General features: G+C 41.7%; 1 protein-coding gene across 2 annotated transcripts; it reads right to left on the bottom strand.

Annotated features, from left to right (window-relative positions):
- Positions 1-699: 699 nt before the first annotated feature.
- Positions 700-17,077, bottom strand: lingo1b (leucine rich repeat and Ig domain containing 1b). 2 transcript variants are annotated; one of them, XM_076288230.1, is made up of 2 exons: positions 16,821-17,077; positions 700-3,707 (listed from the first exon to the last, which is right to left on the bottom strand). In XM_076288230.1, exons 1-2 carry the CDS (start codon positions 16,830-16,832, stop codon positions 1,848-1,850), a joined length of 1,872 nt encoding a protein of 623 aa, XP_076144345.1. In that variant the 5' UTR covers positions 16,833-17,077; the 3' UTR covers positions 700-1,847. The 2 variants fall into 2 exon arrangements, with proteins under 2 accessions (XP_076144345.1, XP_076144346.1); XM_076288231.1 differs by having other exon boundaries at positions 700-3,704.
- Positions 17,078-27,786: the final 10,709 nt, after the last annotated feature.

Here is a 27,786-nt window from a genome sequence, read left to right as displayed (position 1 = left end):
TCTTGATCTTGATTTGAAAAAGCACACGTGGCTTAGGCAGCACCGCTTTGTGAGTCATCCTCAGGAAACAAGGTGGAGAGACGGAGTGTTACACAAGATTTGATATCCCTTAAAATGTTTAAAATAGGTTCATTATTTCTATTCCTATCCAGGCCCAAAAGTCACTACGCAGGGATTCTTTAAGGTAATAAAAGGCTGATTTGGCTGTCTAACTGTCACAATTTGCTATTTATATTTGAGCGTTTCCTCATCGCCCCTGTCGTGTGCTTGTCTGGGAATGTCGCCAACATCTGTTTGTTAAAGCCATGAGAGATAAAAAGAATTTCACACTCAGGGCTCTCAGTAAACAATAGGGAGTCAATAACTAAAGTCCTGAACCGGCAGACATACATCACACTTGTCAACCAATATAAATCACAGCAGGTTGCTGCAAAAACTGAAAAAATATTAGTAAAAAATCCAGAACTTGATGGTTTTGCTTTGCGAAATAGCGAATGGCGAAACCAAATGATTAATTAAGACATTATGCTAATGACAAAAAAACTATTATATTCACAGAGTTCTGTCAGTATTCAGTGGGTTACTGCTTTAAGCTACGGTGAGTTCCATTTATTCATTTACACTTTTGTATGCAGGGTTGAAGAGAAAAGAAAAAATGTTTTTATAAAAGCTTACCATTTTAATGTTGTACATTTTTTATATCCCAAAATCAGTGAGGATGGCATTTCAAGGTTTGATAAACACTCTTCCCCCAGAGTTATCCATGGCTTGTGAAACCAAGAACAGCACAAGACAGTTCTCAACAAATACAAAACCCTGTTTTACAATGTTTGTTAGTTATGCTGAAAACAAGGGAGAAAGAAAAGGCAGAGTTTCCCAACTCGTAAATAGAGACTTGAATGCTTTTGTATCACCAGATGTGCACTTCACATTATGGCTACCAAGTGTCCCTCTGTTTACCACAAGTGTGTACCTCTGCTTTGTAGCCTTAAGAAACTTAAAGCTACATATGGCCAAAAATGTTTAAGCGGATGTCAATAAGTCAGTAATAACTTGGCATGGAACTTTTTTTTAAGCATTTAACACTTGACCTTTATAATATGATTGTCAAGCATATTTTTTATATATCAAATATTTGCAATGTAGTTGTCTCATGGTCACAGTTTACATTATATAGCCCTTGTTACAGTGTAATATATTAAGTAATGATCAGTTATAAGTGACAGGCCACTAATACACTATACAGTTACAGTTTTGGGATGTTGGGTTCTGATAGGTAACTACAAAGGTTCATGTGCTGTTTCACATTGATAACTAGTATGTTGCATTGCACTGACTGGCACTGTAACAATGTAATAAGGGCCATGTAATGTAAATTGTCACCGAAATCACAATGGAGATCTTATGGTGGTGCATCTTTTGTGTTGGCATGTATTTGACCTGTGCTTATACAATACATGCACGCTAATAGGCTCACCAACCCATGAACATCTTTTTAACATTAGCATACAACAAGTGCATTGCCCTATGTACATAGAAATAACAATGTACAAGAAAACACAGACAAAAGAACAGACCCCAATAACAATCTGCCTTTTAAATTCTGGCTCACACAGAAAGGAAAGTGAATTGTATTCAGTTTGAAACAATCTATTGCCCATACAAATCCACACAGACTCGAGTTCCAGTAATTCCATCCAGGTGTGCACTTTTAGGAACCTGTTGATGGTAAACACTGAGAGGTTGGCTTATTTTTCCCCTCAAGATATTTATATCTCTAATAGGTTCGACACATAACCAGCCCAATGGCTTTCAAATAGACTGTTCATTCACCTATCACTTTGTTCTTACATCATTTTCATATTGATTTTACGGGGCCCCTCGGTTGGGCTGCTATCGCCCGCATCTGTCTTCCTAGGTACATACTCAATCTCGATGTTTGGCTTGGCGTTGCCTTTCCCTCTGCTCCAGAGAAAGAGGAGGACGAGACAAAAAAGCACGACGCCGAGGAACGAGATAAATCCCATGGTGGTGGCGATGATCAGAGTTTTCATGTCGAACGGGAAGGGCACTATTCCTCGGGTGGCATTGGCGCCACTTTCGCTGGGCTGATTGGAGATGAAGGCAAATGTTTTATTTGGCTGATGGGGCCAGTTGGGGGAATAGCTCTGCACATGCAAATGGGCGAGGCGGGTGTCGTTTCCCCCCGCGTTGCTGGCGATGCATGTGTACGTGCCATTGTCTTGGATTTGGGCATAGCGCACCTCCAGGGTGCCGTCTGCAGAGACGCTGAGTCGACCAATCGTTTTGACGGTGATGAACTGCTTCCGCGGCGTCTGCCATATGATCACCGGGGCGGGATCGCCGTCAGCCTGGCATGCGAAATGAACCGTGGTGCCCTCGTCCACGAACTTGTGCTGGGCCTTGCGCTCACGGATCTTCGACTTGAGGCAGGTGAAGTAGGTGGCCGGCAGCACGTCGGGGAAGTCCTTGAACTCCTTGCCTTGCACAAACTCCGGCGAGGCGCATGCGGGCTGCTGCCGATTGAAGTTGAGCCTCCAGCGGCGGCGGAACACCCACAGCAGGCGGCAATCGCAGGCCAACGGGTTCTCGTGGAGCGCCAAAGTCTCCAGGTTGCCGACCGAGTGAAAGGCGGACTCCTCTAAGGTGCTGAGGGTATTGCTTGACACATTGAGAACTTTAAGATAGTTAAGCCCTCTGAAGGAGTAAGGCTCAATCGCAGCCAGTCTGCCCCCTACTAAGTGAAAGGCCTGGAGCCTGAGCAAGTGGTGCAGTAGGTTCCCCTCGATAGTATGAATAGGATTGAAAGACAAATTGAGGGTGCGAAGGTACACTAGGTGGCGAATAGCTTGGTAAGGGACAGCCGTGAGATTGCAGTGGGTGATTGACAAGGTAGTGATGTTGAGCCCGTAGAGGGACTTGGGGGTCATGGTGTCCAGGAGGGGCCAGTGCACGATCTCCAGCACCTGGAGCCGATAGAGTCTCCGGAACGAGTAATCCCCGATGGCGTTGATGTTGAGGTGGCGCAGCCTCAGCGTCAGCAGGTTGTGGACATGGCTTAAAGCCTCTTTGGGCAGCGTGGTCAGATTGCACTTCTCGATGGTCAGCTGCTCCAGGCCACTGAGGCCGTGGAAGGCGCGGTGGGAGATGAAGACCAGGTCGTTGTCGCCCACCTCCAGCGACTTCAGGTTGTACAGGTCCTGGAACATGTAGTCCAGCAGGATGACAATCTTGTTCTCGCTGATGTCCAGGTGGGTCAGGTTGCTTAATCCCGTAAAGACCCCCAGCTGAATGAGCTTAAGCTTATTGTTGCGCAGGCCCAACGTCCGCAAGCCGTAAAGATTGGTGAAGGCTCCCGGCTCGATGACGGAGATGATGTTCTCATTCAGCTGCAGCTCCTCCAGGTGCGGGTAGCTGATAAACTCCTCGGGATTGATGGTCTTCAGGCGGTTCTTGCTCAGGTCTAACAGTCGCGTCTCGATGGGGATGCCCTCGGGGAGAGCGATCAGCTTCCGGCGGTGGCAGACAACCGAGCGCTCCTGGCCGTTGCACTCGCAGCGCGACGGGCAGCCGGTGGCGGAGCCGGAGAGCACGGTGCCCAGCATCAGGATCAGGATGGGCTGCCAGCAGGCCACCAGGTAGTTGGGCCCACCTGCCTCCCCAGCCACCATCCTACTGGTTACCTGCTGAGACGCACAGAAGAGATGTCAGGCACACATTTGAAGAGAACATTCGAAAACATCGTTTTCTTATACAGTATGGACAAGCCACAATCTATACTGTTCACTTCTCATGTTCTACATTGCAACCACAAGTAAGGAAAGAAATAAAGAAAACAGAACTAATCAAACTCTACAATATTGAGATCAATTATTCACACAATGCTTGTACACAACTGCACATAAGAAAATACTTCTTATGGGGAAGAGGAAATAAGATGTCCTCCATTCCACTATTCATAAAATGCCCAACAAAATCTTTACCTCAGGTGGAAAGTGTTATGACGCTTTGACAGAAAAATAGATATTTTCCTTAACAGTTAGTGGCGAAGCCGACATTCCACCACTGTGCGGAGGGGAGTGCAGTCATGTGAAAAAGCAAGCTCTTCCTGTCTGGGATTGTGCCCATTGTTACTGCAATGTACAGTGAATCATCTCCTGTAAGGAGTCTCAAACCCCAAGATGTGTCAACTTCAATACTTTGTCAAGTACCTTAACATTGTGTTTGCTTGCTCTGATGTTGACTGTTAAACTTCATCTATCACTATCTCTCTACCAGACCATCTATCCATCTGTCACTGCAAGGGGCTTGGACTCTTTACAGTGTCATTGTGTGTATAATAGCGATCCATTTTTCCAATATCAGTATGTAAGCAGTTGTCTTCTTTGTTTTAAATCTTTTATTTTCGTATCACCACCATGGTATTTAACTTTCAGACAGAATATCTAGTGTGCTCAGTAGACGTAGTTAAGTATGCACTTTAATGTTCCAGTCAGCCTGTTGTTATATTCAGGTCAACTGGCCATTTATTTAACACAACCTGAGATGGAAACTATCAGCTTGGGCCAGACAGAACAGCAATCTGATACCAAAAAACGGAAGGAAAGGATTTATCATTAACTGTCAATATAACATATGAATGAAATAACCGACCTGGAAATATGAAGACAACAAGATCGAGCACCTTTGAACTCTCTAAAAGACAGATGCATTCCCTCTAAAAATATTTGTTGTGAGGTATGATAAAGAAGGATTTTTTACTGAGGTTGCAATTAATTGCATCATTGATTATCGTCTCTCATCCTGACTAATGGTCTTTGCCATTTTATCAAGAGTACCAGGTACTATGGATTTGTTTTGATACCACTTCACCACACACGTTTCCATATCTAGAGAATGACACGGTAACTGTGCATGAAAAAACAATAGCAAGCTGTGAGACTGTAGCTGGCATGATTCTCACTGGCTGAAATCTGCAAAAGTCAAGTTGAACAAGACCTGAACGCAGCGGCATGACCACCTGGACAGCTTTGCGCTGCTGCAGCACCCTCTACTTCATCTCAGCCATTTTATTGCTTCAAAGGAGAGAGGGACGCAGAGAATGAGAGAGAGAGAGAGCGAGACAGAGAATGAGAGAGAGAGACAGCTTCTGTGCCAGAGCTGCACAGTGCTTCTTCTGATGGATGGAACCGTGCTTGCCTGCCTGTCTGTCTGCCTGTCTTCACAAGTCCAAATGTTGTGATGTAATCAGCACTCCCACCTGTGTCACTCACTAAATCGACATGAATTAGGGCCAAGTGGTGACGGCAGCTGGTGGAGACGTCTAGTTCTAGTCAAATGACTCTACCTGTGTGGCAGATGGAAAGAGGGTCATGACTTAAAAAGGGAAAGATGTCAAAGTCATAATGAATTCATAAGCCATCTCCTTTGAGCTCAGGTACAGTCACGTAGTACGCACACCACGCACGGGATCCCACCTATGAGACTATGGTGAATCAGAACAACATGGGCGGGAAAGCAAGATGGATGGCTTTCATCGCAATGGTCCATATGTTATTGGAGCCATTTGTTTCCATTATTTAATAACTATCGTCTAAAAGGTAGACCTAAAGGCTTTTTAAAACTGGTTACAGAAGTAAACTGTTCTACATCAGAAAGCAAGAGTCTTTTCACTTTTTTTCAAATAGCCAGATCAACCATTTCATACCCATGTTTTTGTTTGTTTTCAAGAAAATTGCATACATTTGATAAAATCATCTATTAGGCTATGAGCCTGAAAGGATCCCGCATTTGTCTTAGCTCTGAGACTCATTACAATTCAATTAAGGGGAATTATGCCATGAGAGTTCTAATGGGCTGTAGCAGCAGAATGAAAGGATTGGATAGTGGCACACCCCAATACAAAGCCCAATACTGAATGAACAATACAATACCGACAACCATCTGACTGTTCTGCGTCTTTCACTACTGATCTGTGGGCCATTGATCATATTTACAGTTTACCACAAATATATTTCAATTGTCGCCATTTTCACTACAGTTTCAAGTGGTAACATTTCACAAGCTGTTTTTTTGTGAAAACATCTTTTGAAAAGGTAAAACAGGGCAGCGGATGCTTGCAGCATACTGGGAACATTTCACATCAAAGCGCCAGTGACAAAGTGGTGTCATTGAAGATGCTCCAAACTCCTATAGACCTGTTTCAACATTTTCAGCTTGCGATTGTATAAACTCACATCCCCTCCGTCATGACGCTTTAATCTATTAAGGTCGGTTTGGGATGGATCAAAAACGAGCTGTTCGAAACAGTCCAAGATTTCATGAAGAGAAAACCGAGAGCATGTAATCCATAATCTCCCCCTGAACTAACACCCACCTCCAATTCTCCAATCCTCGAAAAGCCTCCACAATTTACATATCTGGCATGAGACAGAACAAAGGAGCAATCATTTCTCTAAGCCCGTCTTTTCACCTCAGAGTGAAAGTAGGTGCAATGGATCTTTCAGAATGGATTGCCGAGTGAGGTTGGATAGACATTACCTGGTTTATAAGGGTAACTAATGGCAGGCGATTCTCGGGCATTGATTGTAATGCCCCCTAGGTAGTCTTGATTGCCTGCTTCCAAGACAGACTACTTTTCCTCCCCTCTGAGTGGTGGACTAAAAGCAGAGAGAGGCGGCCATCATTTCGGTAAATTAATTTTGGCCTATTGCTGAACGGACAAATTTCAGCACAATCATGCAGTACATCTGTGTACAATGCAGATTTAGCAGAGTTAAAGTTGTGACCAGTGAGCAAATGACAGTCTATCACTATCCTAGGCCTGTTTGTTTCAATATTTGGCCAGCTGCTTTCTGAAGTTGAAGAATGCACTTGGCCTCTGTAATTCAGACGCAGTCAAGACCATACTAATTTAATCACAACCGACCCACAAGAGACTTCCCCAACAAACCCAACCTGTGCAGACTCACAGAAAACAACAGCCATTGTGTGCTTACAGTGAAGCATATCAACAACACGCAAATGCTTCTGTGATGTATGTGTTGCCAGGGAATAAGGCACACAAAACCAACAAAGATATATTTAGGGTTCATTAAAGGATACAATGCAAAAAGAGATATAAGTACAAGCTCTGTAGCTTTAAATTTGTTCTAGTAGAAAAAAATAACAAAAAGAAAAGATTTTCAACTCTGTCTCTTTATCTGTATGTACAGTAGAATATATGTTTACCCTTTCACCTTCAACCAGGTGTTTCACTGACGCACATCTAACTGGCTTCACAAGCTAACACGCCTTACAACACACAGCCTACAATGGCTTCTTAATAAACAAACTCATCCATCAAGCTTTATTAAGTTATATACTAGTACACATGTGATATGGGGTTATTTGAGCAAATATGCAACTTATACACAATTTTCACAAAGATTTGCCCAGCTTTCACTCAGTGGCGTAGACAGAAGTTTTCAAAGGGGTGGACTTTTGATAAGTAAGATGAGCCACTATTTTTTTACATTCAGATTTCTGCCAAACATCCGTACACATCCTTTTAAAGCTTCTATAGCAGCATGACTACAACTTGATAAAACAAATACAGCCTAATGAGTGACTTCATTCATAGGCTACATTCATTTCAAGTGAATTGTTAGAGCAGTAAAATTCTGATTCCGACTATGTGGCCGATAGTCAGGGACGTTGAAAGTATTTTCTGGGTGGTGCGGATGCTATTAGCATTTTGCCGCCTAACCACTCTTGCGCGTGCGATGTTCAACTTTGACTGCGGTGTGCTGTAGGCCTAAATCAGACGTCTTTTGTGCTGAGCCTAGCGGCAACCACAACAAAAATCTTTGGGACGTTACCTCAACCAAGAGCAACCAAGCGGCGAGTGTAACGCATGCCGCGTACAATGTGAAGCCCCTTAAATACCAACAGAGAAAACAGCACCCGACTTCTGTCTGACTCACAAACATTGCCTAGGCTTACCTGCTGGCTTCATTACTTGAAGCCGGATTCACATTGTACGTGGCGTACACTGCGGTCGCTCTTGATTGAGGTAATGTCCCAAAGATTTTTGTTTCCTTCCGCCGGGCTCAGCGCAAACATGGCACATGCAAGAGCGTCAAAACGGCAAAATGCCTTTTGTGCTGCGCTGCACTTTGCTCAATGCAGCGGCAGGCCTATTCTTGCGCATGCAAGCCTTTGAAAATAATGGGTTTCATAGCACAGCTTTGCCGCTTGCGCGTACAACGTGAACCCAGCTTGACACTACCCACATGAAGAAATATCGCACGTTAAAGGGGACTTCACATTAAGCGGCATGCGCTTAGCTCGCTGCTAGGTTGCTCTTGGTTGAGGTAATGTCACAAAGTGTTTTGTTGTGCTTGCCGCCGGGCTCAGTGCAAAAGACTTGATTTACAGCGTGCCGCAGTCAAAGTTCGGCCGCAGCACACACAGGAGCAGCAAAGTGGCAAAATGCCGCTTGCACTGCGCTTTGCTCGTCCAGCGGGAGACCAGTTTTTGCGCGCTCAAGCCATTGAAAATTTCTTTCATAGCGCAGCGCTGCCGTTTGCACATGCAATGCGAACTGTGCTTAACCCCGCATTCACATTAGCTACAAGAGACAGTGGTAAAGCGGCAAGCTGCCCTTTATTTTAAATGGGAGTGGCCGTTTGCTAGCGATAAGTGACGAGGCCAAAATAGACAAGAAGTCTATTTTATGCAAATGCTGAGTGTTGTGACAAGGCCAATCAGAGTGAAGGCGATGTGACGTTTGTTTTATCCAAGATTGCGGAGATAACTCATAGAAGGCTGTATTTCTGTACTAACAAGTTTAGGCTGTGGCCTTATATTTTGCAATAGCTAGCGAGAAATATGAACTAAAAAGTCAGGTTTTGTAACGAAAAAATACATCTGAAGTATTTTCTGAGTCTGATTATATCAGTCATTTTACTTAGTTACTTTTCAAAAACACTAGCTATACAAAACCTGAATACGCTTTTTTAAAACTTGGTTTGTTAGTTTCAAACTTAACTTTTTGGTGTGTATAGTCCTTCATTCGAATAGATGTAAATAAAATACAGCAATAAAATAATTAAAACCAAAGTCTCTATTAACATTTACATCTTTTAACAGTTGCAATGCAGAGAGGAGTAATGCATTTACCAAAACAGAAAATGCTGTTGCATGCCACATTTAGGCTGTTCTAATGTCAAAGAAGAGTATATGTTTGAACTGTGTGTGTACAGTGCTGCTGCTGGCTATTTTGGTGCCCAAAGCACAAATAAAATGATATTGTAATATATATTATTTAAATGATAATAATGACAGTCATTTTAGTTTAAAATATTTCTTAAGAAATACTACTAATTTGATGCAGTTTAACTTCCCGGAATGCTTTGCTGGGTGTTAAAGTCGCTTGACGTCACCCATAGGACTAGAGTGGAATGCGACACGACAAAATGAAGTGAAGTACAAGTGGATCTGTACCGTTAGTCTCACAAAGCAAAATCCATACAGCAAAATCCCAAATTATTTTACTGTCTATGGCAAAATCACGGTTTAGTATCGCAGTAACGCAGGCTGCTTGCAGGAAAGTAAATTAGCCTAATCTCATTACTGTTTTTGCAATTGTAATCCCTTACTTTACTCGTTATTTGAAAAAAGTACTGGGATTACAGTAACGCTACTTCTAACACGTTACTGCCCATCACTGATCATGACATCACTGTAGTTTTCTTGCATTTAAAGGAGACGTGCACTATTAAAACTTGCAAATGAAATGAAATGAAATAAACTCTAAACATATGCTGATAGCATATGCATTTACATATGCTGGTGAGCACTGTGCATGCTGCCTGCCACTGCAATATCACATGTTTATCCATCGTGTGAGATGCAATGCATGATTTTGTCACAAAACATTCCAGTACGAGATTAGCATTCCAGATCAATACCGTGATTGGGATGACAGATAAGGCGCTTTTCATCCACAATCACCATATTCTTCCCCACACAACCCTCCTCTGGTTTGTCTTCGAGCTGCGTCTGCTCTGCTGCAGATGCCAGACAGCGTCTTCTCATTAGTGGGAGCTCAAGCTCTGCGCTTCCCTCAGTGTATATATCATCCAGTTCCCCTCTTTTCTGGAGGCTATCACCGGCACCTCCATCTTTAAAATGCTAACAATGCATGCATGGAATATTGTTAATTCAAATGGGAGGGGGGGGGGGATCACTGGAGATGGCTGCCTTCGCTGCTGTGCGTGAGCTGAAATAGATAACCTGCAGAGAGGACCACATGGGAGTCCCAAAAAGATGGAGGAGGCCTACACACCAGAGGCTCAGGTCTCATGTGCAGCACTTAGGCACATGCTGGTCTACCATAAGACTACAGCAAATCAATTAGCACTCCCATTGTAAGAAACAGTTGCATTTATGTTCCCAGCAAACTTGTAAAAGCAAGGAGCCTATGACTAATGTGAGACCTTTAAATGTGCCAACCTCACAACCCTCTTTAAAAAATGTCACGACAATAACAGTGGGAAAGAAAAAAAAACTGGGATACTGGAACACGGATGCATAATTGATTGCTATTTGACACGGGCACGCAAAATATTGCTTGATTGATTTTTATTTCATGTTCCATTGCATATCAGTTTGAACACTCAGTGTGATATCCGTCCCCTCAAACAGAACAGGAAAAAAATGTAATTCAACCCACAGAGCTCATTTCATCAGGATGGCTCTCTCTGCTCCCCCCACTCTCCGGTGGTAACCTTGAGCACAGTGCACTGGTGGGCTAGTGTCCCTCAGCCTCCCTGTTAGCCATGCATTATCTGACCCCACTCATAAATTAAAGCAACACTGCACAGTCGCCCACCTGCAAATTTAGTGTCCGTGGAGCCACTGATTGATTTTATCTGAAGGGTTTAATAGAAATATTTTTTTGAACGCTGCATCCTCCATCGCTTATTTTTCATTTGTTCATAGAGATTTTATGGAGCATAAAAATGCCTGACCCGAGTGCCATTTGTATGTTACCGGACTCAGATTCCTCACCCCTCCTCCCCTCTGGCTCAGCACCCAATGTGAATACATCACAGTAAGAAAAAAATCTTTAAGGAGATGTGCAGTCTACCATGAGCCAACCTTCCTGACTGAAAATATTTGGTCTTCTCTGTCATGTTGTAAACAAATCAGTTGTGATCGTCTGAAAAGATACTGTTGTAACATCAGTTCTCACACTTCACAGACTTGCGAGTTAAATGTTCTAAACCAAAGAGTATAATGCTTTCACTTCAAACATTACAGTTCAATACTGACATTGGCTTTCCAAAGGGACCAAGTAGCTGGCATAAATGTGTATTCAAAGGTTCATTATATCAAAAGGTGCATGAGGAAATTAGAGGGTTCTGCTGCACGCCTGGCAGAAAGAATACGAGAACAAGTGAAGAATGCCTGTCAGCAGTATTAGACCACAATGGCTGAACACTGGCTTGGTAGTACAGCATTTGACGAGCTGCAAAACCTCTGCAATACTTTGAGGGCTTTTTCATTCCTGCAGTTCTCTGGGACTATCCTCGGTTGAAATGGAAAAGCAAAGCAAAGCTTCATCATCAGTATTCAGTCTAAGTTTCTTCCATCGCTCTGCCTTTAGATGTGGCAGGCTATGTGTCAGATGTTGAAGAAATGTTGTTGTTCTAAATGCAAATGTGTATACTGTTTGTTGCCAAAAATTTGGAAACTCTGGAAACTCTTAATATCAATTTATGTATAGTTGACTGTTTTTGTGGCATCATACATTAATCAACTTAAAATCTCAATTTTAATTCTCAACCTATGCAATTATTTTACCATATTCAGGGAATGTGGACTTAATCACAAAAAAAATACTTTGTATGATTTGTGGGGTACGCTATCATGGCAGAAGGATATGACATCTTCTGTGAACTGAGGTGTTGAATTAGTAATAAGCAACCTGAGGGTGTTCTTTCTGCAGACCAAAATATTTACTAAATCTAATGAAAATCCTTTGAAATCTTGCCTGCATTCGTTTGTATGTGCAACTGGCCAGATGGTTAAACCTGGGTTGACTGCTGTGGGTAGGTTAGACATGTACAACCGTATAACAAATACCTGAGATGGCTGACAGAAAACAAGCACTGGCCTGTGTCAGTGATATCACTGGCTACCACATGCATGTTAGAGAATTACTACATTTACCAACCAATCTCAATGTGAAGCATGTGTATAATGCAACTTCAATGTTGTAATGTTCAATAATTGGAAAGATATTAAAAAAACAAGGTCAATGAATATATTTTCTAATATGCCTCAATATTCTTGATTAATATTTCTTATTACTTAATAATGTTATGTCATATCTCAATAACTCTGACAGTCTTCTAGAGAACAGAGAGAACTGTCCCCATTATCATTGTTAAAACTGTTCTGCTGACTTGCCATTCTAAATAATGTGAAAATTAAACGTGATAATTGTCAGTGTTGTTTTGCCAATCTCTGGTTCTTTGATGTGATCTATGGAAACAAACCTTTTAGGGAGAAGAGCTTCTTATTTGATCACATAAAATGACTGCCTCAAGCCAATGAATACATAAATGTGTAAAAGTGTACACAGTTTAGGGCTGAGTTCCAAACAAACATAACAAATCAGTCAGAAAATGTTGTGCTCTAAGATTTTGGGACAGAAATGTTGGATTGAATAAGTAGTATACTAGTGACTATATATATATGTGAATAACGGTGAATACAGCCTAGTATTCAAGAATATTTAGTTTAGTTTAGAAAAACGCATATAATTTAAACCATGGAATATGAAGACTATGAATACATGACCATATGTACTCTGTAAGAATGGGTATGAAAAGCTTGAGACGCTGCTTTTTACCAATCCGTAGGATTTGTTGTTGCTATTGTTTATCATTTTCACAACAAACATAAGCCAGCAAATACTGGTAAATCAAACTACATTTATGAACTATCTCTTAGTCATGCTTTATCAGCAAGGAAACAGAGTTTGCCTCTTGGAAGAAGCAATTTCTTTATCTGTGGTTCACGTTTTATCAGTGAGGGTCAAGTCAATGATTAGATGTTCTGCCCTGCTCATTAGTCTTGAATGCTCCACATGCAAACTTACTTAATGTTCAGCATCATGTTTGGAGATAATTACAGGAACTGAACAAGGTGAAAAGTGAATTTTATTTGTTTGTTTTTTCAACAGCACAGGCACATTGTGACACAGAAACTATTCTTTTATTTTGTGTGTTTTGTATAGACTCTGTAGCTTGGCCCTTTTGATCTTTCTTTTGACTACACAAAGCTTGGGATCAAAGCTCAAGTTTTCATGAGCAGAAAAATAGAACAGTTCACAAAAGCACCTATCGTACACCTTGATGTAGAAATGCTTAGAGCATTTCTGACACATGTAGAGGACAAAAAAGTCACCAAAGAAAAGGCAAAATCAATATTGCTAGTGTTTCAAAAGGGTATGCCTACGAAAGGTTCCTTATTCTCATATATCGCCATAATTGCATCTTGAATTGTTGTAAACAGTGTAAACACTATCACTGACAGATAATGAACATAATTGATGTCAGCACCAGGGTCATTCACTCCGTCTAATAGTAATAATGACATTTGTAAATGTTCCATGGGAGAAGAGTTAAAGTGTTTAACACGTGTTTAACTCGCCATGGCCTGTAATGGGTGACTGACTTGAATGGCAAACCACCACCAGGATTGCATTTCTGCATATCATCAATTCATCACTCCAAACACTCTCTCTGAAGAGTGGACAACTCTCACCCTGTCTCTGGGATGCTTTCTTTGTGTTAGCTAATAGACATATAACATTGAATGAATATAGAGATTTACAAACGTATATGCATACAACAGATTAAACATGCTACACCGTGAAACTGATACTACCAGATGGACTTACATCGGATCAGATTGGATTAGGCGGAGATCTGACACAGTGTAGACACGGAGCAGAGTTGGCGAGAGGGAGAGTGACCGTAGCCTCCCTTCTCAACCAGTGAGACAGTTGCTGCACATTACTGCCCAGTGCTGTGACTTAATGTCTGTGGATTACCGTGCAAAGTCTGCATTTAAATATGCTTGGGTCAGGAAGACCATTTCACAGACATGTACTCTTGCACAAGCCCTTAGTCGAGCTGATGAGACACTTTCAGTGCACCTATGTGAGACACCAGCCTCATAGTCGTTCATTAGATATGGAAAGTGTTACAATGTGTAGCCTTTCAGATGGGTTTTGCTGAATTAGCATTCAGTGCAGTAAGTCCGATTGCTAGCCATGCACGGTCTAATTGGTACCCGTTCCACCCGAGTCTGTCTCTCAGCTCTCTGACAAGGTCTAATAATAATTCCATGAAGTGTTCCTCTTCTCTCATTAACACTCCAGAGATTCGCTCAAAATTCACCGCAACCAGAGGGCTAAGCTGCTAATTATTCAAACATTTTCCCCTCCTAAGCACACTGGGATCTTTGTTTGGGGGTTAATTGAAAAAAAGGGAGAAATGAGTAAATGTAATCCTATAAGGAATGTCAGCCTGGCCGAGCTCCTGTGACAATAACTGCAGGGGCTCCCATACAAAGCCAACACGAGTGAAATACCAAAGACTTGTATGCAAATGACAGCACATTCATTTTATCAATAACATCCCATTGAGTGTGTTTCAGCATCTCTTTTCTTTTTTGGTGCACACATAAACGGCTCAATTTATACTTATTGGGAGAGAATATTTAAGAGTGAGCACAAAACTTGGCCCCCCAAAAAATATAAAATGGTCCTCCCCCCTCCCAGTGCTATTTTCTACTAAAAGGCTCACCCTAAATATCCAGAAGGATGAAGAAGAATGGTCTGGGGAGAGACACTTCCATCCCTCTTACATGTCTGTCTCATATTTTACATAAAGCTGTTTTTATGAAATTTTAATGGGGAGTCTGCGGCAGTGTAGTGACACTGTGACCTTCTGAATACATTTGTGGGTGGCAAGATTGAGTGCTCGGTGTCTGATATGCCACCGTGGCTCCCCTCACAGTGGCACCCTCTGTGCCTCCCTGTGCCATGTGCCGGCCATTGGAAACAGTCGCTCATTTTGTGTGACAGAAATGAGCCATTACGCTGATATCCTCTGATTTCCTGCAAGCCTCTATAGTGAGGCCCGGTTCGCCTCCAATCTATTCTCATGAGTCCATGCAACATGACAAGGCTTGGTCTTATTCGCCCCTTATCTACCCGAGAAACGGACCCGAACGAGTTTTACAAAAATGGGATGGGGAGCAGAGAGGGCGAACTCGAGCAAGCTCATTTGTCTGGTTTTGGAAGGTTTTGTCTAGAGGAACAATAAAAGAGAAAGCAATTTGGGAGGAGTAAAGTTACTACAGTGAGAGCATCTACGGTTGGAGTGTGTATATGGAAGAGAGTATTGTGCACTATTGTGCCACAAGAGGAACGTTATCTTGTAGCAGCATCTTATCTTATTAGATCTTGGGTGCAATGTTGTTGGAGATAGCAAGCGTAAGTATTACAACAAGACGATATCGGTTACCACCCAAGCTAAATCTTTTGTGAATGCAAATGCTATAAAAAAACAAAACATTTTTATTAGATTAAGGAAGTAATGTTTTGCAGACACCGTGGTGACAAAACAGACAATGGTATGGCAGCGCACATACTGTTATGTAGTGTGTGATAGCATGCCAGACTTGTGAGGAAGCAAAAGTACATACATGCAAAAGAAACAAACAAAAAATATATAATAGGGCAAAGGATTGATCTCTGGAAGCTTTGTACCTGTTTGGTTTTGTGGAATACCTGATGTCTAATTTTAGACATCTTAACTCTGATATATGTCTTGCTGATACATCTGAATCAGAATCAGATGATCTGATGCACCGCAGATGTGAAACCACAAACATGAACATAACAGTTGACAGGTCTGAGCATGTTAGTACATGTTACAATGAGCAGGAAATGTAGACGAATAATTTAATGATACACATACATGTGGAATATATTTTGTATCACCTTGCTCTATATTAGGAGAGATGCAGGTGTTAAACCCATACAATGCAGCGATGTTATTTTAAAATGGATCACAAACACATGCATAATAAAACATCTGTTAAATGTATACCTCAGTTGAGAGACATTCCGATTACTCCACAGATGCCATTTTGAAGATGATGACATAAATCATCTCATGAAATGTTTTTAATCTAGGTTCTTGGGAAATATTCTTGACATCCTATAGGATGACAGCCTGAACACACACACACACACAAGCACACACACACACACACACACACACACACACACACACACACACACACACACACACACACACATATATAAACTCTCTCACACACACACACACACACACACACACACACACACACACACACACACACACACACATATATATAAACTCACACTCATACATACATACACACACACACACTCACACAGACACACACACACATGCCCTTACACAGTAAGCATTTGTATTCAAGCATGGAGACCCTACAGAAGCTGATTTTAAGCCATGCAATTTTGAATCTAATATGTAATATGTATTGAGCACCATTATTCAGCATTTTCTCCTACTGAATGTGAACCCTCTCTGTCTCCCTCTCAGACACATATTTCTCCCTTGACAATTCTCGACTCTCATCTGAGTACGCTATCCCACCACTGCCCTGCTGAAAATGAGCTTTCCCCACATTTGTCCCCAATCATAAGGTAAGACTGTCCTTACCACAATCGTCATGCAGAGAATCCAAACGTTAGGCTATTCCATGCTGCCACAATCGGTGTTAAATCCAAATTGCCTTTGAGTGCTGGAGAAAGGTTCTAAGGCCTTTGAAGACAGTCATAGGGAAAAGAGGAGTCCCTACAGACTCAGGAACCATTTAGAACGGAGCGCCGGAAGGTGCAGGTCCTCTAGATGCGGGCATTTGGGCTTCAGAGAAAAGATGGCATGTAAACACAGGCGCACACGCTCAGATAGGCTCACATACATGCTGTACCTAGGAGACAGAGGCAGAGAGTGAGGAGGAACGATGGGGAGGGAGGAGCCGTCACTGGGCAAGGTGGAGGGAGGAGCTGCAGCAGGGCGAGGGAGAGAGAGAGAGAGCGAGGGAGAGAAGGAGAGAGCGAGAGGGAGAAGGAGAGGGAGAGAGAAAGGGAGAGGGAGAGAGGGAGATAGAGGAGGGGTGGGGGCAAAGATGAGGGGGAGCATTTTCAAGACTGCCTGGCAGAAAGGAGAACGCGAGAAGGAGAGAGCGAGGGAGAAATTGAGGGAGCAGGAGACAGAGAGAGAGAGAGAGAGAGAGAGAGAGAGAGAGGTAGAGAGAGAGGGGCTGGGTGAGAGACAGTGAGAGAGACCGGCTGCACAATGCCGAAAAACAGGGCCGATGGAACTAATGAAATTCAATTCCCCCTGTACGGAGCCGGGGCGGCTGGAAGAGCAAGGGAGTGAGGGAAAAATGGTGCGAAAAGGAGACGTGTGAAAGATTCGGCGGGGGAGAGGGTGATGGAGGAGAGCTGTGCCGTGCTGCGCTCACTCGATTCAGACCCAGACACCCCCATCAGACTGTCAGCACATGGTGATTAATGCCTCCCTATTATGCAAAATGCAAAACACAGCCATCATCAAAAGAGTGCCTTGCTGTAATGTGACAAACGGATGAGTCAAAGAGGTAAACAGGCAGAGAGAATAAACAGCAGCCACGGAGAAAAAAAAAACAGAGTGGAAGAGGGAGAAAGAGAGAGAGAGAGAAAGAGGGGGGGTGAAGAGGGTGGAGCAGAGATGTAGTATGGTGATGGGGGCTGGTATGACAAGGTAGCAAGTGAAAGACTTGCAAGATGACACCGGGAGCAAGTAAATTCTGTGCAAGGTCACTCGATGGGGATTTTCTCACCACGCCGTCATCCTCGCTTAATCCCCGTCCAACTTCACGGCAATTCTAAATAACGAGCCGGATGCCAGCGCACCTCCATGGAAATGACAAGCAAGACAGATCAGTGAGATTACTGTGTAAGCATTAAACAAGCAGCCAGGTGTTGGGGAGAGAGGAGGAGAGGCTTGTAGAGGCGACAGAGATAGGATGAAGAAGTAGCACAGTAGCAGATGAAATGACAGATGGATATCAACAAACAAACAGCTCTGTGAATAAACAACACTTCACTTCCATTCAACTTTATGCCTTTTAGTCTTTTCTTATTTATTTTCTTACTTCCTTATTGTGGAGTGCCTATTGAGGCGAGCCCTGCAGGGTTTTAGAGGGACGAGGTATGGTTTTACATGGGCATGACTGGCCTCATTATGTGGGTGCTGAGAATGCGGGGCGCTCTCTGAGACATTGGCATTTCGCTTCCCTCACTTAGATGTGCCACAGGCAGAGGCTGTGGCAGCAGGTGGGAAATGACTGGATCGACCAAGACCTCACATCAAAGGCCCGCGCTATATCTGTTAGGCATGGCTGGATTTCCAGTGAATTTAATTTGCGAGTTCAAAATTGCTGCAATGTAAGTCAAGGCATTTTGCATAGTGTGCTGGCAAGCATGAATGTGTGGACTATGTGTTATGTGTAAAAGTCAAAAAGACATGCACATCCAAGGCACAACTTAATCTAAGATACTGGATAGAAATATAAGTGAAACAAATGGAAAAGTATAGAGCCCGCAGGCTAGATCCTGCTCCCAAACTAATTTAATGTTCCTTTTTTTCAACGTTTCAATGTTTGGGGCCATAGCCCTTCCTCAGGGTATGTGTTACATGTATGTGTCTTGGGGAGCGTTGTCCTTCCCTGCTTCTTGCCTGCCCAATAAAACCATATTGTGGATACTTCTGCTATTAGTTGACCAACATGGCATGTTGTTAGGGTGTTAAATAAGAAAACTCAGGAGGCTGTGAACACATTCATTTGTAATGGCTGAAAATGCAAACAGAGGGGTTTGGCAGACAGGGAGAGAGAACACTTCAAGCGAGTCTTACAAAGCCATGAATTATGCAGCAGCACCTGCAGACAGTCTTAATCTTATGTCCACTAGCACACGAGTTTCAAGATTCAAGGCAATCTGGTTTCAATTACCTTCTTAGCATTTTCCCCAGTAATAAAGTCATGTGTATTCTCCAGAGATATTCCGTCCCATTGGCCAATCAAAATGGTGTCGCTTTTTCCTCCCAATAGAGTCCTCATCCCCTTGAAACATATGTTGGCCAGTAGGTGGCCATGGTAATTCCAACGCTAACTGATTGCCTGAACAACCCATTGTCGTTAGTACAAATATGAACGCTCAAATATGCAGAAACTATTTGTGCAATAAATCTGAAGGCAAACACAAGTGATGTTATCATATTTCAGAGTAAGACACTCATTAATTATACTGTCCCTGCTCACAATCCTGACAGCTTACATTTTCACTTTCAGACACCTGCAAATTATACCTTTTGCTTGAGTTTAACTTCAGGCTTGTCATCAGCTTGTAAAGAAATACTGTAAGATTCATTCTGAAAATCTGTCATTTCATCGGTTCATCTAAAGGGACTAACTGCTGGCAGGGCTATGACTGATGAAATACAGGTGGAGAAAACCATCAGAGGCTTGACAGCCATCCTTTAGCTGGACTACTTGTTGTGCTCTTTTCATCGTGACCCAGGTCCGCTAGCGGCCACCTTTTGTTCCCAGACTGCTTTATAATGGAATCAAAGGAGGATGAATGGTTCCCTTACAAACCGAATACAATGTCTTTTTCTCACAATTACAATGTATTCACATACAGTATCTTACAGCAGGGCTATTTTCTTTTACATGGATTTTACATAGATAATGTGTATAACTGAAGATTAATGACTTTGAGCTAAATAAGAGCAATATTCCATTAAACATTCTGATGGTAAATTCCTCAGCCAACCCAATAACAGTTAAATGAGTTGAGATTCTGTTCTGAGCTGAAAAGGCTCACCCAGAAGGCAGCATTTTAATGCAAAACAAATGAGGAATGCAGGCAACATGAAATCTTATCAGTTAATGGCAATGGAATGGTCATTGACATTTAGCCATTAAATGTCTCTTAATTTAAAGACTAATTTATTAGTTTTTAGTTCAACTGTCAATGTTTTGATTTTCTTTGTTGTAAATGTCAGTGTTAAATTGGATGTCAGACAGGAGACCTTTGAAGACAATGGCCATCAATCACATTATCTGCCAGACATGAGCACACCATGTTAATTTATTTACACACATTAATAGCAGAAAAATGTTTTACCACGGTCATTACGGTTGCTAGTCCTATCTGAGCATCCCTATTATATTCTCTATTCCGTGGATGCAACTAGTGAAAGTGGTATTTTGAAACGGCAGCTGGACTGGAACATCACAGGTTCAATGTTGTGTAATGTGGTGTGTGCTTTAGCTGAGAGACAGAAATGAGCAAAGATAACTAGCAGAGCTGCATTGAAAATGTGCAAGTGTGAGTTGTCATCTGGGGTCCTATCGGTGCAATCAGTTCACTACTGAAGTGTACCAGACCCCCTGGCCTTGTAGTTTGTCATAAAAGTATTGTACCGCAGCCCAAGAGCCAGTGATTGCCATTCGTACTGTTCACACTTGGGCATAAAACATTTCCAAGTATCCTGATGGTAAATAGAGAGCAGAGTAGAATCATGAGAAACTGTCTGTAATTAACCATGGCATAATTAAGTGTAAGTGAAGTGATTCTTCCCAGGGGCACTTTCACATGTTCCATGCTTGCAGACGGAGAGCTGAATGGATATGGAGCTCATCTCTGGCTCCTCAGTCTGCAAACATGACCTGAGACGCTGGATGGAGTCTCCAGAAAACAAGTCTGAAAAGTAGCTAAGGTGATTACATTCAAGTAGATAAAAGCTGCTCCTGCTTACCTTTGTTCATTTAAATAAATAATTAATTAAAACGACTTGCTGTGAGGCTCTAGCTCCAGAAGCTGATGGCAAAAATAACTGTCAGGTGTTCTGGTTTTATTCCACAGCCCATTTACTTTGTATAGGTTACTGAGGTTGCCTGGCAACAAACCTAGTGTACCTTCTGCCTGACAACATTCATAGCAGCCTACTGTCCTCCACCACTGCTAACATCCACTAGCCAATCAGTTATGGATATAGTTAGGAAATTGAGGATGGAGGAAGGCTAATGAGCTCAAATGAGTATGAAGATAAACAGTGTTAATACATTTATGGTAAACAAAAATCACACCCAAGCCCTCTGCTGGGTTACACACTGTTCCAGTGAGGTAGCATTCACAAAAACACAATAATTTGTGATGCAATTTATATGGGATTGAGCCCTATTATCATGTTGTATAACATGAATTACTCATAGCCCAGCATCACTCTGTGCCAAAAAATAATGTAATACATTTTTGTTTCTGAGGTGCTTTCATCTGCTACGGGTAATTTCTGTTTGTAGTAAAGAGGTCACTTAGAGAACAGAGCCTTTGACAACACATTCATTTCAATCATGGTCCTCTTGCCACACTCGTCCTCAGGGCTGGAGTGCCATATCATTCATGTGGCATCTGCAATGCAACTGATAGTGATGACTCATCCCTCTAGAGTCACACACAGCCATTGGATCATGTTTTAAAAAAAACAACTGAATATAAACTCCGAGATGATCAGGTTGCAGTCCGAATCCATTATGATTCACAACTCTCGCATGCTTTGTTTTGCCCCCTATACATTAGTTATGAGCTACAGTGGGGCTGCACTGCCAGCAGTTTGAACCAAAGACCTAGTTGGACGGCGTTTGAGGCCAACTACAAAGCGGGCAAAAAAAAGAAACTCCAGCAATATGTATATTTATCCGCTGGCCCGATGTCCCAAGAGCAGCTTTCTAAGATTCGCCAGTGTTGAATACTGCTTATCAACTGCACACAGCACATCCATATGGAAAAAAGTGCTTTTCAGGCAGATAACTTAACAAATGCATGGTATGTAAACAGAGGCATAATCACTAAAGATACCACATGTGCAATCCCCTTGCCAATTCCAATCATTTCTCACCACCACATGTACTGGAAATATTTCACTGAAGTGTTGTCAAAGAGGAATTAAGAAGATGATGACGCTGCACACTGCATGTAGGTCAACAAGAGACAAAAAGAAAAAAATAGAAAGCTTAAGTCCTACCAAGAAGCATTAGATGTCTACACACTTGACAGGTATTCACCTGAACTGCAAAAGACCTGCATGTGCCAATCAATCGAGCCATGGAAATGAGATTTGTCTGAATCTTGGCTCACATTCAGAGGAGAGAAAGCACCCCAGATTGGCTTTCTGAAATTCATACTAACCACCACAGTCTGAAAGCAGCTCATTCTCCACTCACAGTCCTCAGTGACAAAAGCAGACTTGACAAATCTGAAGGCTCTAGACAGCAGCTAAGAAGGCCCTTCTCTTCCATATGCATCTCTATGATTGCTCCAGGCTTCTCTCTAAGAAATGCTTATGCTAGTTGCTATAACCTGCACCTCCCTATGTGGCAGCATCCCTTTAATGCTATCGACCCACAAAGTGAAGATGGTCGGATATGGTGTTAAGTGGAGAGGAGACGAAATAGCGCCTGTGTGCCAGTGAGCTGCATGACTCATAAATGTCCTTCGCTTAAGATGCATGGAGCACAGAGATCCAGTGGCACACACGCTCAGACAGATTCCGAACAAGATGGTTCAACATGGAATATTACTTATCAGGGTCTCCCATACCATTTCAAATTGGTGTGCCCTTCTGAGCCTTTTGACTGATTCAGCACAGGCATAAGAGGAAACAAGAAAACAACAATCTCATTGGGAGCTGTCCTACAAGGCTGGGCACGGCTATACATCACACTCAGCGCAAGTACACATAGGAGAAGCGCATAGGAGAGGAAATAGAGGGTCACATATGATGCACCAAATCATTTGTCAAAGCTTTGGAGATGATGGTGAGGATCTGATTACCACTGATGATAATAGAGGGCTCTTGCAGGTGTTGTTTGTCCCATAAGCCCAAGCAAGGGCTCTACTGCCATGTTACTTTCACTAACATGAATAGATGCCGTTCAATAAATGGCTGCACAAAACATGAATCAGCCTTATAGACATGATTCCGAAATTAGATATAGACATGCACTGTATAATTTAATATAAATATGCATAATAAATATGCAGTGTGAAAATGAACAGTTAACTGAAATTGTGTGTCCATGGTTTGTTTGACATAGGCTAGTATACATCCACTATAGACTAGGTCAATTTTCAGATAATGTGACACCCTCAGCATATTTGAGTAAAAGTTGGCAAACAGACTTTTCTAGGGGTATTTTTTCTGTTGAATCCATTTTTGCTATTTGCGAAGCTGTATCTTATGTGAAACAGTAGAGCGCAAACTCCAAAATGACCTCTAAAATGTCAGGAAATTCCACATCAATTAACAAGTATAGAAAGTTTATTTAGGTGGGAATTAAGATACTTGTAGTTGTATGTGACAATGATTTGCATTATTTCTGATTGTAGTCATGAAAATATCAGTTTTTTATCCTTATATTTCAAATGGACAAACAGAATATCTAAAATGCGACACATGCATATTGTCTTGTCTTTGGATCAAAGTGTGTGAATTCAGTTTGGAGTTATCCAAGAGGTTTTTTAATCTACTTTCTATTTCTATTACTTTCTGCAGTTATTTCCACACATCGTATTTTTCATCAGAATTAGTTTCTATATCCAAAGAGCAACATGAACCGACACAAAATATTTCCAGTTGTGGAATTGTACCCATGAAGTTGGTCAGATTATAAGATCACCATTATGGAAGCTGTGTGTAGTTTAAAGCCTGGTCATTGTCATTGAATACTGTACTTGCATTATATGCTAAGAATCCAAGAAAGATAAGCTATACAATGCAACAGAACAGGGCCTTTTGACACTAAAAGCAACTGCACAAAGTAGAGGAAAGCTTCACAATCCTCAACACAGAGAAGCAATTGACAGAGTGCTTCTTGTCCAGAACACAGAACAGCACATGGTCTGGCACCGCTTGTGCTATGCGTCTTTTAGAAGTTTAGGACAAGAAGTTCTGTTGTGACCATACCATGAACTAGAATGCCTGCATGTTCTGCCAAGAAGTGAACTCAAAGTCTAGACTTTCCATGGTCTCAACAATGAACATGAGTGTTCGAATATCGGCAGCCTCAAAATATGACCAGATCCTTTCAGTCCATCTTGCTTGTATGGGGCAGGCTGGTGGCTGTTCCTGGGGATGGCAGCAGGCTGAGGCTGTGCCTGTGACTGGGCTAGCTCTCCAGGGCAGCCCTAGGGTTAGGCAGGGGGCTGTGGCTCCCTCCAAGCCCTAGGGTTAGGGCTAGGGTTGGGGTTAGGGTTAGGTCTTAGGTGTGGGTGGGTGTTTGCAGGAAGCCTGGGGTCCAGGACAGCTCTGCCGGGCAGCACTAGGGTTAGGCGGGGAGCTGGGCCTATGCTGGAGTCAATGTGAGGGTTAAGGTGGGACAGTGGTGAGAGTGGGTGTCTGCGTGCTGCTCAGGACCTAGCAGAGCTGTCGTAAAAGCACCAATTACCGGCCCTTTCGTTCAAAAATTCTAAAGCGATGTTTTTTAATACTTCAAAATAACATTTGATAAATTAACCTTACATTTTTCATTAGCCATAGGTGTGTAGATTTGAACAAATTCTGGTTTGGTTCTTACCGGGGCTTTTACTGCCTGAAATATCCGATTTTTTTTTACCACGCTTTACAGGACATTGAAATTTTTACAGGACATTGAAAACAAATTATTGTATAAATGTCATGCTAACTCTGTTGTACCCTTCAATTGAGGAAAAGTCATGAAACATGAAGCAAAAAATTGACCCCAAGGATAACAGGAGGGTTAAGATAGTCCTTTTGCTGCCACCAGCATGATGTAGATGTTCTTACATACTCAAATACACAAAATAACAGGTCAGTGTTTACAGTAATATTGTAAGACAGAATGACTAACTTGTTCTGACTATTCAGTTGGTTTCTCAATAAATGCTATATCACAATAAAACGTTTATCTTTGAACCAGTGCTGAGAAATTTGCTGATTTTGGCATGAGGATCTTGGAGTTTACACTCTACTGAATTTCATGTAAGAGACTGGACTTTTCTCACTAGATGCTTACAATATTTTGGTTTTGGGGATTCCTTTATAACTTGGGTAAAAGTCATGTATAGGGGAGCTTCCAGTACAGTAATTAATAATGGTCACCTTTCAAAACCAATTAAGTTAGAGAGGGGAGTGAAACAAGGTTGTCCTCTTTCTCCATATTTGTTTATTTTAGCCATTGAAATATTGGCAGAAAGAGTACGGTCAAACGAAAAAATTAGAGGATTGGGACTAAACGGCATACACTCGAAAATAATAATGTATGCGGATGACACAACATTTATGATCGATCAAACCAAACACACAATCCCTGGAAAATCTCATAGACGATTTGGACCATTTTACCAAATTATCTGGTTTGAAACCCAATTATGAAAAATGTCACATTATGAGGTTAGGTTCACTCAAACATACAAACTTTACCCTTCCATGCAAAATGCCAGTGAAATGGACAGATGGTGGCATCGATGTTTTAGGAATCCACATACCAGAGACTGTGAAGGAAATATCAACATTGAACTTCAACATCAAATTAAAACGGCTCAGCAAAATATTACAACCTTGGCAAGGGAATAAACTGACGATATTTGGCAAAACAACACTTGTCAATACACTGGTTGTGTCACAGTTTACATATATAATGCTCTCTCTTCCAACACCCGCTGAATCATTCTATAAGGAATACGAACAACAAATATTTAAATTTATATGGAATGGAAAGAAAGATAAAATTAAACGTGTATACTTATATAATGATTACAATGTAGGAGGCACAAAACTGCTAAACTTAAAAGTTATGATGAGTTAAGTTAAGATGAGTTAAGATGAGGATTTTATTTAGGCACATTTTTGTGATTTCAACCTGGTCTAGTTTTTTTTTAAGATTCCAGATTTTAAATTCAAACATAGATGGCTTTTTTTGATCCAAGCATGTTGAACACACGTGGTTAGATATTTACAGGCTAAAAACACAGTTGTGCAGTAGTCTGGCATTTCTTATCTCCGAACAATTTCGGATCCCTTGGGGCCATAGAAATGTCACGTTGGCAAACATGTCAAAAAACCTTGCACAGAAAAAATTGCTTAGAAAATTGCCCTCACATTTGAGTTTGATAAGTAATCTTGGCCAATTTAGCTTTGTTTGTTTTGAACAAACGGTGAACAGCATGTGTTTCCAATGCATCCATAACATCACCATTTTCATGACTAAATTTTCTTTGCCATTACAAGAGCCCTTATTTAGTCTTTTTTTATTTAACTCGAAAACATATTCACACATGACATGGGCTCTGATGAAACCCTCAATTCAAAGTGCATGCAATGTTCTACATATTCTATATTCAAACTGGATCAATAAGATTCAAACCCATTCCCAGTGTGCTTATATACGTCACACAGCAGACAGTTCAACATTGTACAGAAGATGCAGATCTAGCTGCTACCTAGAAAGCTAATGGGCTGTTGCATAAGTGTGATGTTTAATTTGCATATCACTTTAATATTCCTAATTCATTCAGATGCTTTAGTGGATTGTAAGTGAAATGATTCATTGCTTCACAAACATATTTCACATGCAAATCTTTTCACTTGCACTTTCCCAACTGGTTTCACAGATGTAAAAAATCACCCGCAACTTTTTCTGCATATGTTTAATTCTTAAAAAGTAAACAAATAATAACAGCTACATGAGACATGTTCAGATAAAAAAATAGAACCATAAGTGTTTTCAGCTTTGTGTTTAAGGGTTTGATTAAGCCACACATCTTCAACCTGTCGTGTCTCATAATCTGAGAAATCCATTTGACAATGACCACATATTAATTATAAATGCACCTACTGCATTTATAGCATCATCATTCTTTGCTTCGTCTGATCTCAGTTACCTGAAGAGATAACCCTCAGTCATGCCAACATAATATTCATATTGATTGTAAATGAATAACAGAGCTGAATTCATTCAAGGTCTTCTCAAATAATTGCACACGAGTGGATATTGACCATGGCTGCAAGTTCATGGTGCAAGTGAAAGTCATGTGCAAGAGGCAAACCACTGGCCTCAGCCTCAGACAGCCGCCTACAAATTGCAGACTGTCTGATGCATATTACTCACTTGGTTGGCAACACTGGTTAGTTGGCCGTCTGCAATGCAAATCACAGGACATGCTTCCAGAGAGCAAGAATGCATATATATTTTTGACGGTCTGGTTTGCCTCTGTGCTGCAGGGACCAACCTTGTCTTTAGCAATGTGGATGGTATTTAACCAATTAAATCAAACGTTTTGAATATATACTTGAGTGCTTTTAGGTTAATTCCATTTCAAAGTCTGTCTAGAGACCTGTTCTGTTCACATTAGTTGGTTCTCAGATACACAAACACACACACAGAAGGACAAGATAATAAAGAGCATTTCTTTACCCAGAAAAAGCTATATTTTCTATGATCTAGAGCAGTAAAATCAGTTCCTTGTCCCTTGTGCAAAAAAAACTGCTCCAGCTTTACAAAAGCAGACTGACCTGTAGTGTCCAGCAGGCCTATTTTGAAATTGGAGCATGACGA

The sequence above is a fragment of the Alosa pseudoharengus genome, unplaced genomic scaffold (assembly GCF_046254945.1).
Source record: "Alosa pseudoharengus isolate Yale_2024_CS ecotype anadromous, Long Island Sound unplaced genomic scaffold, YU_APseudo_1.1 YU_APseudo_1.1_scf_16, whole genome shotgun sequence".
Classification (NCBI taxonomy): domain Eukaryota; kingdom Metazoa; phylum Chordata; class Actinopteri; order Clupeiformes; family Clupeidae; genus Alosa; species Alosa pseudoharengus.
Note: the sequence above shows the minus strand (reverse complement) of the source record. Positions and strands in the feature narration are given on the sequence as shown.